We start from the raw sequence: 14,815 nt of genomic DNA on the forward strand, positions 1-14,815 counted from the left end.
TTTTTGTCAAAATCAAAATATTCCTAATTTCTTGCTCAACAATGTACAGTTCTGGCACCCAAATAATCCCACTATAATATTCAGAGTTCTGATGTACTCCTGTAGAACTAATAACATTAGTTCATAGCTAAAATTGGGATTTAACCATAATTCTTTCCTAATTATGATATGAATTACAGGGTTTAAAAAAACAAAACAAAGATAAGAAAGCAGATCGGCAATACTAGTTATATAACAAGTTTCTCAGCGAACAGTTGCTATATCTTGTTATAAATACCTAGCTAATGGTTTATAGTAATATTTTAGAAGTAATTTTTTAGAAGCTCTGGGAAGATTGAAAGTTCAATTATATAAAATGGGACATATGCAACTAAAGCAGCTTGAAGACTATTACACTTAAAAGGTTGGGGCCATGTTGACAAAAAGAGTTATCAGCTAGATAGACATGGTTACAAAACATCAGGTGAGTTGACTTTGCTGGATAATTGGAGACAAGGTGCTTATGCTGTTTGCAAAGACATGCTGCCCAGAGGGTTGACTTGTTTTGGGAGTTAGAACTACAATTAGTAAAAGCATTCAGTGAGCCCATGAAGGCTACTTTGTTATAAAGATGGGTGGGACTTAAGAAGGTTTGAGGCTTTCGATTTATCTGTGTTTGCTGAGACAGAGGGCCTGATTTTCCCATTTTCATTCTAAGTGCTGAATCTGGGCGCAATTCAGATCCGATTTGGAAATCTGCTTTCAGGCGCCCTCATACGCACTCAGCCTGAAAAAAAAAATGGTGAGTTCGAATCACGCTGTGGGCGGGGCCTAGCACGCCCGAAATGATCGGAGCTCTGAACTGCGCATGCGCAGTTAGAAAATAATTTGAAAAAGCGTGCCCATGTCAGATCGTTCCTGGGCCGTAGAAAGTGGAGAAAGCGGCCTGGGAACGATGGCCCCCACAGACATCACTGTCCCCCTTATCCAGCACCCCCCCCCCGCTACCCAGACCGATTGCGACTACCTGCCCCCTTCCCCACCACCGATTGCCCGCAAAGTGGCAGCGGACCCCCCTGAACCCCCCCACCAGAAATCCATTTGGCCTCCCCCTCAAGAGATATATCTTAGCCACCCCACTCCCTCCCCCCCACCCCCACGACAGAATGATCTGGCCTGACTCTCCCCCCGACAACCAGACAACGATCGGGCCTCCCTCCTCCCTCCCTAGAGAATGATCTGGCCTGTCTCTTCCTCCTCCCCAACTACCAATCTGAGTTAGAGAGTCATTGGAAGCTCTGAACTCGCCTCTTCAGCAGCTGGAGCGCCCGAAACAGACTTTTATTTCGCATGTCCACTTTGGCGTGATTCTGGATTGGCGAATGTGGTGGTGAAGGGGGAAATGCTGATAAAGTTGGGCGGGCAGTTCATTAATTCAATTTAAATGCATGCAAATGCATTTAAATTGCCGTTGCGCCCGTTTTGGGTGCAAATTGGATCGCAGCCATTCCCGGGCCTCGGTAAAGTGGCCATTTGCACAGACGTGGGCGCAGATCGTGTTGATGGCCTCATGCCCGACTTTACCACATTTTTGCATGGTAAAATCGGGCCCAGAGTGAGTTCTGTGGCAGGGGAAAATACCATGTGAAAAAGATGCTGTTCTGAGCAGGTTTCTAGCAGCAAAAGTGTTACTGTGTAGCTGTGGCTCAGAAGTCCCAAGAGCCGTTTGATAGCTCTGTGTAGTTAGGGCTCAAGAGAAGTTCTGGAGAGCTGAGATGGTGGCAGAAGGTTACTTTCTTCATGCTTTAAGCCTTGGGTGCTATTTAAATCTTGGTGTAGCTGAGGAGATTGGGGCTTGGTGAAATCCAGGGGCTGTGCCAGTCCAGTGGAGCCAGCTAGTCATCAAAGAGCTAAAATTGTGCCACTGAATAGAGTCTAAAATGCAGACTCGGAAATTCAGAGAAACGGAATCTCGAAAAACAGGACTGAAATCCTGAAAAGTGTTCAATCATTGAGGCAGTCCCAGCTGGAGTGGCTTTGAGGGAATATAGAGGCTTGATCTTCAAAATGAAAAGGTTGGTGTCCCATGGGGGCTGAGAAATGCGTGTCTTTGCCCCAATTGCTATTTATGGCATACTGAGGTGTGTTCGGCCACAATTTGCTTATTAATTCACACGTATGTCATATTAACCCTGAATGTTAAAGTGGAAATGACTAGGGTTGGGAAGCATTTTCCGATCAGGGCCATTGTGATCTCCTGGACTCGTTTCGATCGCCTCAGGGGGTCGGAGAGGAATTTCCCAGATTCTTTTTCCCCATATTGGCCCTGGGGTTTTCACTCTGGGTTTTCGCCTCTCCCTGGAGATCACATGGTCTGGAATGGGGGGGTGGGGGTGAGTTAATAGGTTGTGATGAACAAAGCATCGTAGCTGTGAGGGACAGCTCGGTGGATAGGATATTGGTATGTAGATAGGCTGGAAAATTGGGCGGGGATCCTGGATTCAGGATTCAATCCTGAGCGGCGCGGGCTTGGAGGGCCGAAGGGCCTGTTCCTGTGCTGTATTGTTCTTTGTTCTTTGTATAAAACAGATAATGTAAATTGTTTCATCTTTCTGACCTTGTCTTATAAAACTTATTTTTGTTTGTTCAAAACCCGTGGAATCTTGTGGTGTTACTCATTTAGTGTGTGTCTTGAATCTCAAAACTTGTCTACTTTGAACAAAACATATTGGCCCTGAACCAGATCATACCAAAAACCTGGGAGTCTGTTTAAGGATCATAACAATCTGACTTGCAATCTAAATTCAATGATAAAGCAACTTTTCTGAGATCCCCCAAGCAAGGAATTAAGCCACCCATAACAATCAACAAGTTCTTGCACTGCCACATTATTACAATGTTCATATAAATTTCAAAATCTATCAACTGATGGTACATTTCCCTTATTTATAAATCTCAAGAGCCTGATGGAACCACTTTCCTTGGCATTACTTCACACTACAGAGCTAATTGCCTGTGCAAGATGGTTTCCCCTGAAATATGACTACATTAAACTGTAATTCAATACAGGAGGAATGTTTTTTCTTGCTGTCAGATAAATTTAGTGTCCAATTTTTCTTTGGTGCTGTGTGACCCTATACTGAATGCATTCAGGGCTGATGAATAATGAAGAGTTTGACCGGTCCTAATGAGCCATTACAGAAAAACGAGCTCAGAGCTGCATGTGAGCCTGTTAAGAACCTTAGTGGAAAATTAGCATCTTGGTGTCTACATAAAGACATTTGTGCAAGTCCTCATTTCACAACTGCAACAGGTTTGCAAACGTTCATATAAATCAAAGCACTAACACCCTCTTATTGTGATGACTGCAAAAATGAATAGCCAACCTCTTCTCCCACTATGCATTACTGAGATTTTCTGATGATTACTCTTCAGACTTTGCACATTTACCACTTTGATTTTGTTTGTGGAGAATGTTTTAAAATCCTGTCCAAGCACAATGAAAAACTGTTTACAAAATAATTCTGAGAATTTGAACTGCATCCACATGAAAATACACAACCATTATGGTTTTCTCAAATATTACAAAGTATAATTTAAAACATGATTCTGAACACTGTACTGATACTTGTTGACAGATCCAAGGTCAAATCCACCATCATCAAATATTGCAATTTGTGGAATATCTAATTCAATACTTTACTAGTCAGAATTGCACTTAACACAAGGCAGTGAAAACAAAATGCTTTACTGCCAATGAAACATTTTTGAGGTACAGTCGCTGTTGTAACATAGGAAAAGCAGCAGCCAATTTTTGCACATTGAACTCCCCCAAACAGCAACGTGGTGATGACCAAATGATCTGTTTTTGTCATGTGACTGAAGGATAAACATTGGCCAGAACACCAGGGATAACTTCTCTGCTCTTTTTTGAAATAGTGCCATGGGATTTTTTACATTCACCCAAACAGGCAGATGGAGCCTTGGTTTAATGCCTCATCCAAAAGATGGTACCTCCAGTGAGAAGTGTCAGTCTTGATTTTTGTGCTCAAGTGCTACAGTGGGACTTGAACCTTGAACCTTGTTACTCAAAGGTGACAGCATTATCAACTGAGCCTTGGCTGGCATTCATGATATGGGTGGCAATTACTTTGTGCATTAAATCGTTTGCCAATTTATGGAGAAAAGCTAGACTTAAATGGCATTTCAGAACTCAGAAGAATGGGTCTTAAGAGGGGCGGTCATGGAAATCAATCCTTGCAGATGTGTGAGGGTCAAACAATCGATCATCGAGAAAGGAATTACAAACTTGTGATGCCAAGACAAGCAGTAGTATTTAAAATTTTGAATTTAATTTAGGAACAATTTTATTGCAAAACAGCATTTATTACTAGTGTTACAAAATGCTTTTGGAAGTCATCACACTCAATATATAGAACTCAGTCACATGAGGCCAGAGGACATAGTACAACCATCAAGGAGTCGTCAGACTTCTGAAGTTGTACAAAAAAAATCAAGTTCAGTATTTTATTTTCTTCTGTAACAAAAAAATTAAAAAGACACAACCAAAGCACAGAAGAGGATACCTGCAATGGAAGCAGTATTGTGAAGGTTCATGATTGGTCACAGGAAAGAGAAAGTTCCCTTATGAGAAAAGTTTGAGTAAATTCTATGTTCCTCTCGAGTTTAGAAGAATGAGAGGTGATATTACTGAAATGAACAAGGCTCTGAAAGAGCTTGATAGGGGAGGCCTGCATGGTTGTTTCCCTTGGCTGGGAATCTAAAAGACAGGGCATAGTCCCAGGATAAGAGGATGATCATTTAGGACTGAGATGAGGGTTAGTTTCTTCACTCAAAGGGTTGTGAACGTGTGTAATTCTCTATCCCAGAAGGCCACCGTTGAATATATTTAAGGCTGCAATAGACAGGCTTTTGGTCTCTCAGAGTCTCGGGATTAGGATATTGGGTACAAAGTGGAGTTGAAGTTCAAGGTCAGCCAACTGATTGGCAGTGGAGGCTCAATGGGCCATATAGTCTGTTCTACCTCCCATTTCTTATGTCCTTACAACGCATAACAGTAGGGTTTTATTTAGCAATTGTACCACTTCAATTTAAAAAAAATAATATTTGACACACAATGTTTTCCATCTAAATTTATCGGAGAGCATTCATAAATTTTTCTCCAAATAAGCACAAAAATTAAAAGTTGCAGAAATTTCAAAACACATAGGTATACTTACTGTATCCTTTTCCTCTAATGCTGCCAGAACAAAGCACAGGTAACTGTGGTTGGGAGAGAGTGGTTTGTTGTAAAACCCTCCATAGGTTTGTTCATCTCCAAGTGTAAATGTATCTGGTAGCTTCTGCAGCTGAGCAGCGATATATGGCTTCGGTCTCTCAGACTGACGTCGTTGCCGGATATGTTGCTGGTTTATACCTTCAAACAGCTAAACATGTAAAGCAAATGCAAGTTAGAGACTTCTCAAATTCTCCTAGTCACAACACATGGTACAGATTCACAAGTATTAGGATACACAATGGGAATGCACAACCTGAACATCATTGACAAAAAAAAAATCAAGGCAATTAAATCCCATATTATTCCCATTCTCAGCTACCTGGTCTTAAGAAGTACCCGAGGTCAAATGTTTCCCTACAAAAAAGGAGACAAAAAGCTGGATGGCAAGTCAATATTCTTGCGTATTTATTGATTGTGTAGTCAGATACTGTCAGAAACCTGGCTGCACTCATGGCTAGCAGCAGCACATAGTCTTGGAAGAAAAACTAAACAATAAAAATGTAAATGCATCATTTATCTGTGCACTTTACTGCACTGGTTCCAAAAAATGATCTCTCTTGTTAAAGTGGGCCTAGAAGATTGCTTTCTTAACATTCCATAATATTTAATATTAATTTACAATCTTGGTGTTGGCATGAACCAGTGTGTTTAAAATCCAGTCAGCCAATGATCTTACACAAGCTCACAAGTGCCGACTAAATAAAAACTACATACATCTTGTAACATTTTGCATGAAAGAACAAAGGAAAAAAAATGAAATATTTTCTAGACTATTAACTTACATAAAAAATGATTTTTTTTCAAATACAAAAGGAAGACTTTCCCAGACGCTAATTATCACTGAGGATCCAAGTTGTTCTAAATGAGGGATGATTTATGAGTGAGTAAAAAAGTCTGAGTATTGTATTGATATTTACTAAGTCTCAGCATTGCTGGGTACTTTCTCTCCCATACAGATCAGTGGATTAGGCCTTTGTACATACATATTGACAATAGAACACAATGTTAAGCTATGTACTGCTGTGATTTTGATATCATTTACTCATTTAATAGGGATAGTTGGCCCCTGTATTTAAATAAAAAGTTGTCATCCAAATTTTATGGCTGGAGGTGCAATAGGACAATGAAATATTAAAATGAGACAACATACCATTTACTAACAAATGCTCTGTACATATCTGACAAATGGTCACACAATTGACTCATAAGTGACCTAAATGACAGCACATCACAATTGCATAAAATACAGGTCATATGGTCCTGATTACAAAGCCTTACATCATCAAGGTCCATCTCCTCAGGATTCTGCAATTTGTCCGTAACAGCACGTGCAGTCCTATCAAGTGGTACCACAACAATGAAATACCATCTAAAAGAGAGGTTACATAGGTAAGATGAAAAAGATTATCACATTTTAGAAACGTACATAATAACCAATTTAAACCTTGAACACCTGATGGGAACCGTACAGATAGAGAAAAAGGTCCGAGAAGTAATGTTCCAGCTAAGTTCCTGATCAAAATCTCAGATGTCTGAATTCAGACATGGGGAGACCATATGTCCCAATGCAACATGCAAGCAATTTTATTGGACGGTAATTTACAATGCTACTATTGCAATGGCATGTTCATAGAATCATAGAAACCCTACAGTGCAGAAGGAGGCCATTCGGCCCATCGAGTCTGCACCGACCACAATCCCACCCAGGCCCTACCCCCACATATTTTACCCGCTAATCCCTCTAACCTACGCATCTCAGGATTCTAAGGGGCAATTTTTAACCTGGCCAATCAACCTAACCTGCACATCTTTGGACTGTGGGAGGAAACCGCAGCACCCGGAGGAAACCCACGCAGACACGAGGAGAATGTGCAAACTCCACACAGACAGTGACCCGAGCCGGGAATCGAACCCGGGACCCTGGAGCTGTGAAGCAGCAGTGCTAACCACTGTGCTACCGTGCCACCCTTGGCAGATCCCATGGAACAATGTTTAATCCAAAAGTGATATTACTTGCAAAAGCTGCTACACTATTTCAAATTGCAACATTTACATTTCATTTGGAGATAGACTTGCAAACTAGAATATTTAAATAGTAATCCATTAAACATATCTGTTTTAATAGGAATCACATTTTAATAGGAAAAGACCCATCAATTCTCATAGCTACAATGATGTTGCATCACAAAAGGGTGAGGTAACTATGAAATGGCTCACACTGTAGTCCTCAACTGCTGCCACTGGCCTAACCAGGCTTTTGTAGCAAGCTAGCAACAGAAGCATTTTTGTGTACAAATCTATACAATTATAATCGCACTAAAAACAGAAAAAAAAATCAATTTGGATGATGGAAGTAGAACAATACATTTAGAAAAGGAGGCCAATCCATAACCCTCTTTGAAAGGGCAGAAAGGCCAGGGAAGAATAGTATAATAGAAAGTTTATGGTGCAGGAGGCTGCCACTTGCCTCATCGTGCTTGTGCTGGCTGAAAAATGAAGAACGAACCTAATCCCACTATCTAGCATTTGGTCCATAGCTCTGCAGGTTGCAGCACTTGAGGTGCATTTAGCCAGGCACCTTTTGAGTAAGTTGAGGATTTTTGTCTCCACTCCATTTTCAGGCAGTGAGTTTCCGACCGCCCACAACCCTCTGACCGAAAAAATTCCTCCCCACAACCGCACCCCCCCCCACCCTCTAATCTTTCTACCAATCACTTCAAATCCGTTCCCGAGTCACTGACCTCTCCGCTAAAGTAAATAGGCTCTTCAGATCCCCCCCCATCCAGGCCCCTCAATTTTGTGCATCTCAATCAAATCTCTCTTTAACTTTCCCTGTTTCAAGGAGAACAACTGCAGCCTATTCAGTTTTTCCTCATAGCTGCAATTTCCCAATCCTGCCAACACCCTTGTAAAGCTCCTCTATATTCTCTCTAACACAATTATATTCTTTCCCTAATGCGATGAGCAAATCGGCACACAATACTCAAGCTGTGGCCGAACCAATGTTATATATAGCTCCAATATAACCTCCCTACTCAAATTCTATGCCTTGCCTAATAAAAGATTTCTTATGCCTTAACCGCCTTATCAACCTGTCCCGCTACCCTCAGGGATCTATGGAATTAACTCCAATGTTTCTCACTTGCTCTTTCAGTAGCCTCCCATTTGTTGTGGAATCCTTTACCATGTTTGAGCTCCACAAATGCATCACCTCACACATCTCTGGCTTGAATTCCATTTGCCACTTTTCTGTCCTCCTGCAATCTACAGCAATCCTCCTGACCTCTACAGCCTGGCCAATTTATGTTGCCTGCAGACTTCTTCATTGGTCCCCCTGCATTTATGTCCAAATCATTAACATATACCATATAAAGGAGGAGATCTAGTAGTGCTTGTGGGACCCCAATGGAAACAGATTTCCTTGTTTCATACCACTAAGCCAATCTTGTATCCAGCTTGCCACATTCCCCTGGATCCCATTGGCTTTTCTTTTTTTAACCAGTCTGTCATGTGGGACCTTGTCAAAAGCTTTGCTAAAATCCACGTGGACCACATCAACTAAGCAACCCTAAACAATCCTGCTTGTTACTTCCTTAAAAAACATGACCTTCCCTTAACAAATTCACGCTGACTATCCTTGTTTGATTAATCCCTGCCTAAGTAACAGTTTGCCCTGTCCTTCAGAATAGATACCAAAAATTTAACTACTAATGAGGTCAAACTGGCTGACTGGCCTGTAATTATTTGGTCTATCCTTCACTGTACCCTCTACTTCTTTCAGTATCCTTCAGAATATTGAGAGCAGTAGAGGAAGTGAGATACTTTGGAATGGATGTCCAAAGATCCCTGAAGGTAGCAGGACAGGTTGATAAGGTGGTTATAAGAAGGCATATGGAATCATTTCATTTATTAGCTGAGACATAGAATAGGAGTAGGGAGGTTATGCTGGAACTATATAAAACATTAGTTAAGCCACAACTTTAGTACAACGTTAGCGGTTCTCCAATCCTCCAGCGCCTAATCTGCATCAAGTGAGGATTGAAAACCCTTTACAATTTCCTCCATGGCTTCATTAAGCAGGCTGGGTGCATTTCATCCATTCAAAAACCGATACCAGAGGGTGCTATAGAATATTACAAGAACTTCAAAATATTGTGCTCACGTATTTTTTTTAAAACAGGTCTGTTAACTGCATACATTCTTCCGGGCGAGCTTAGTAACAGGATTATAATGTGCTAAGTAGGAATATATATGAAGGTTTTCCCTACATGTTTCTTTATTAAAAAAGAATATAATTCTCATTGTTCACTACCAAATATATCAGACTTGAAACCTGGAATTAAGAGCTAAATTGTTATATTCCATTTTGCATTTATACCTTAGTAACTTTAGGCTTGTCTTTATAAGGCTTTCTGGAATCAGAGATGTAACAAAATTCCATGATGCTTTTTAAGTTTTATAAGACACGAAGTCTTCCAATTTAAAATGTTTAAATCTAGACTTTAGTACAGACCAGATGATCCAATGTTTTAACAAGCATGTGACATTTGGTTTGAAGCAAAACAATGGATATGGTCTGATTAGGAATTTTTAAATTCAGTAGCATCCCCTTCTAATCTGATACAGTCAACAGGATATGTAAGGCTTATAAATGAAGACATCGGGCCCTATTTTACCATTGCGTCGCACCCATTTTTGGGCACGAAAACGTGGTAAAGTCAGGTGTGAGGCCATTAACGTGATCCGTGCAGATGGCCACTTTACCAAGACCCGGGAATGGCCGCGATCCGATTCACGCCCGAAACGGGCGCGACGGCAATTTAAATGCATTTCAATTGAATTAATGAACTGCCCGCCCAACTTTATCAGCATTTCCCCCTTTACCACTGCGTTCGCCGATCCGGAATCGGGCCGAAATGGACATGCTGAATAAAAGTCTGAATCAGGCGCTCCAGTTGCTGAAGAGGCGAGTTCAGAGCTTCCAACGGTTCTGACTGAGATTGGTGGTGGGGAGGAGGGAGGGAGACGGGTCAGATCATTCTTTGGTGGGGGTGGGGGGGGGGGGGCCTGATCGCTCACTGGTGTGTGTGTGTGTGGGGGGGGGGGGTTTCTAGCTCTGATCGTTTCGGGCGCACTAAGCCCCGCCCACAGCACGATTCAGAATACGTGATTTTTTTTTCAGGCTGAGTGCGTATGGAGGCGCCTGAAAGCAGATTTCCAAGTCAAATCTGAATTGCGCCCAGATTCAGCACTTAGAATGAAAATGGTAAAATCAGGCCATCATCTACTTGTATTTCAGACTTTTTACATGGTTTTGAAAAATAGTCCTTGAAAAATGCATATTTGTAAGAAGTTTCGCAAATACAGTGAATTCATCCTTAACTAATCTTACAGCTTACTTGACTCTGGATGTAGTCTGGACCTTAGGCAAGTTGATTGGCAATTTGCCATCCTGGATGTTCTTACTGACAACAATTGGTTTTGTGCGCAGCAAGTTAGGAGCAGTACGGATTGATACCACTTGCTGTAGCCCACCAGCACTATTCCCACGGTTTGTTAATACAAAGGAGTATTCCGTATCAGGCTGAAGCTTTGTAATAAGTTTTCGCATCGATTGTCCATCTACCTCTACGCTTTGGCCATTATATAATATCTGAGAAAGAAATATGAAAAGACACATAATAAATTGATCACAAAAGTCATATTTAACTTTGTTTGCTTTTTAATCAAAACAGGTGGTCAACACCAAGTGTGTAATATAAACAGGCAGCATCGTATGCTGCACCCTTTTGAGAAAATATTATTGGGCTGTAAAATAAATTTAGTGTAGTTTGTTACCATTTATAATTACTTTATTGCAGTTTCACAACTAAACCACTATATTCAGTTACAAATGAAAATAAAATTGAATATGCTGCTTGCATGGTTTAAAAGTTTTACCTACCACTTTCTTTTCTAGACAACTGGTAAAAATATTGGATCACCCTCTTATACAGGGTGTTCTGGATTATCAATGTACCTCTTTGCTCAATATATTCTTTTCTTGTCACTCACCATGCCTGATTAGGTGGCAATAGCAGGTGAGTTTCTAAGTCTGATAGCTGAAAACGCACCTAGAATTCAAATCAAGGCCTTTAATTTCTACCAATTTTGGCATGATTTTGCCTGGCAGTTCTATATTTTCCAGAAAAGTAAATATTGTAAAATTACGAATCATATTTTTGACTACATTTCTATTGATGAAGAAATGATATATTTAGATACATGAAGATGTTATGATTTGTGTTCTCTCCAGCCACTTATTTGTGTCGAGTACAAAGGACTCCTTTCAAAGGCAAGCCTATGTACTGAAATACAATGACGTGTGAAGTAATCTGGAAAGTAGCTTAAATTAAATGACAAATTCATTAAGCTGACACTCTTTCCCTTCTCTGATTGATGGGACAAATAAAAATTACACTCGAGATATCCCGGCTTTAAAGTAGGGTTATTGAGTAGAACTAACAGAAACAAGAACAAACAGATTCCATTACGTTATGATTATTTACATTATTTCCCAGTGTCCCATTCAAAGCAATAAAAGTCAAGACCACTTCATTTCTCTGCAACACCTTAAATAATGTCCCCTTGGCAAAATGTTTTATGTGAGAAAGACAAATACATGAGGTCCACCCAAGTTGCAGAACAAATAAAATAACTCGTAAACTTGAAAAAACAATGTCATATTTTATCGCAATCAAGCAACTAATGGTCAGAGCTGTCAACTAAAAATTGATTTCAGAGATCTCAGGAATCTGTTTTCAGCCTTTGCTACCAGCTTAGAAGCAGTTCGGGGGGATACACCTTCAGAATTGTAAATTATTGAGAGACATGGCAAGATTATTCAAGGTCAGTAAATAGGGTTTTACCTTTTACATTAAAACTGATAGTTTTTCTCCAATGGGAAATCACAGATCATGCTACGATTCAACAATAGCTGAGTTTCGCAACTCACTTGATAGCAATCTAGCTAAGAGTTTTAAAAAGGGGATTTGTTCCCTACCTTTGCTTTGCAGGGACAAGCAGTCATGATCAGACAAGAAGACTTGTAGATTCACATTTTTGTGCGGCTACAATTCTATTAGTCTGTTAAACTTCAAGATTGCTCACTTAGGAAGGTAGCTAATAGAAGAACCACATATCTGATTTTAGTTGTATTTTTATAGTGTACAAGTTCTTCTGAATGGCGTATAATAAAGCAAAGGCAAGGAATTCTCAATATGAATTTGGAATGGACTTGAAAAGACAGAATAGATCCAGTCTTTTAAGATAGCAATTATGTGATGGATGAGAGATGGAAAAATTCTTCTAGCTGTGAGCAAATTAATCAAACTTTCAGGCTACAATGCTACACCAACCTTAAAAGACACTCCTGGCTTGTATGTCTCCGGTACTTCCCAGCTCAGCAGCACTGATGTCTTCATCACTGCTTTCACCCGAAAATTCTTTGCAAACACTAAGGAAAAGGTCAAAAGTATCATGATTTGTATGTAAGTGCACATAAATGATAATAGATTTTCCAGAATATGGCACCTACAAGTACTCAGTTGGGACCAACGCTACATTGCCAGCATGATTTCGGTGTGGCTCGAGGCTGTACAGTGACAGAGAGATCTAATTATTCATTCCTAAGTGCAGGTTCTACTGTGTTGAATGAATACTGTAGGACTTGGCTTCCTCTACCCTGCATTTCAGATGTGGATGAGGTGGCAGGCAATTTATTCTTTGGCTTCCACCTGCGTCACATTTAGTTAAAAAATAGGTGTAGGTGTAGCAGCACAGGAAACTGTGTCACAAATTCTGCTATTCTTCTTGGTATTCCCTCCAAAAGTTTGCTTGTGACTGGAAACTTAGCGTTCTGAAGGGTACATACGCAAACTAATTCCTCCCGCTTATTCTACACAAAAGTCTAGCCAGTGATAGCAAACTGCAAAGATTTTAAATAAAAAGACGCTGCACAAAAATAGCATGCAATAAAGGTAAACCAACAGTGAAATACATAATAAAAACAGAAAATGTCAGATAAACTCAGCAGGTCTGTTGAGAGAGAGAAACAGAGTTAACGTTTCAAGTCCATAGTGCCCCAGAAAGGTCAAATGGACTCGAATCGTAAACGGTTTCTCTCTCCACAGATGCTGTCAGGCCTGTTGAGTTTATCCAGCATTTTTTGTTTTTATTTCAGGTTTCCAGCATTTGCAGTAGCTTGCTTCCATTAGAGTGAAATAAATATGTCAGCAAAATCAGCAACAAATCCCCAAGTGGAGTGCATTAAACCTAAAGTTCCAGGAGTTGAGAAGAATAGCAAAGCAATTTGGAGCCCAAGCAATTTCATCAATCTTAGAGGAAAAAAGTTTCCCATTTTAGTTCGGGTTTTTTGGAGTCTTGCTTCCCCTGCATACTATACTATTGCACACTGGAATCTGTGCAATAGCCTATGCTGCACCTCCAAGTCTGTAAATGACCTCAACCTAGTGGTTTGAGGCATAATTCATTCACTGCAGCTGGCCAGTATCTCACTCAAAGATGCTTCCAGCAATGGAGGAATGACTCTGGAACTTTGGGCTCATTGCTGACCACCTTCACTCAAGTGCCAAAATCATCACTCAATGTGGAAATATTGCTCATGGTCTTGTTATATTCATAACTCCTTACCTTGGTCAACTGGCATGGTACGGGACTGAATACTAGGACTGTATGGACCATACCCTTTGGAAGTATGAGCTCTCACTCGGATGTCATAAGTGGTATCTGGTTTCAGACTGCTCAGTGTTATTTCAGTTTCATTAGTAGTATTGGTGAGGTCCTTTGGACTGTTGATATCACGGAACAACACTGTGTAGAGGATCATCTTCCCATTCCTCTCTGCCACAACTGGTGGGTCCCATGAAAGCTCAGTGGTGGATGTTGTAAGTCCCACAACATGCAGGTTTTGTGGGAACCCACTTGGCACATCTTCCTGCGTTATTATTTTTTTCACTGTTTCTTCACCAAATCCAGCTTTGTTTTTGGCACTCAGCTTGAAGATGTATGTGGCCCCTTTGTGCAAGTTTATAACGGTGTAATGGTTATCATTCTTACTAAGTTCAATGATGTTGGGCTTGTCTTCATCGCTCCGGCTGTACTGCAGTCGGAAACCTAGCAAATCATCCATGAGTTGTTGTGGAGGCTGCCATTGAATGAGTGCTGTGTTCATATGTGTGACACTGATAACCATTGCAGGCATGCCTGGGACTGAAGAATAAAGCAGAATAATGGTAAACTAATGAGGACAGCTTCATCTAGCTCAAACTAGTGGGCATTAGTTCCAAAAGAATTAAATATCCCAGAAACCAATGAATCAGTTAACAATGGAAGAGAAGGTGAACCTAAATCACTAACTTTAACACATCACTGATTGCTTTAGCACTTGGTTTTGCTTCCTCCCTCACTTTACTGGTAAAACGATATATTGTGAGTTAATTGACATGTAGTCTTTCTATTCCTATTCTAAGTGTAGAA

At 40.5% G+C, this 14,815-nt stretch overlaps 1 protein-coding gene across 2 annotated transcripts in view; it reads right to left on the minus strand.

The window, feature by feature from the left end:
- LOC144497459 (receptor-type tyrosine-protein phosphatase F-like) overlaps nt 1-14,815 on the minus strand; it is a 469,757-nt gene that overhangs the window by 100,161 nt on the left and 354,781 nt on the right. For both annotated transcript variants that reach the window (XM_078218748.1, XM_078218747.1), the window contains 5 exons: nt 13,970-14,548; nt 12,676-12,773; nt 10,678-10,931; nt 6,557-6,647; nt 5,220-5,426 (listed from right to left, as the gene is read on the minus strand). In XM_078218748.1, the coding sequence (XP_078074874.1) occupies nt 5,220-5,426; nt 6,557-6,647; nt 10,678-10,931; nt 12,676-12,773; nt 13,970-14,548 (1,229 nt within the window). The remainder of the gene's footprint in view (nt 1-5,219; nt 5,427-6,556; nt 6,648-10,677; nt 10,932-12,675; nt 12,774-13,969; nt 14,549-14,815) is intronic.

Source organism: Mustelus asterias, chromosome 8 (genome assembly GCF_964213995.1).
Source record: "Mustelus asterias chromosome 8, sMusAst1.hap1.1, whole genome shotgun sequence".
Classification (NCBI taxonomy): domain Eukaryota; kingdom Metazoa; phylum Chordata; class Chondrichthyes; order Carcharhiniformes; family Triakidae; genus Mustelus; species Mustelus asterias.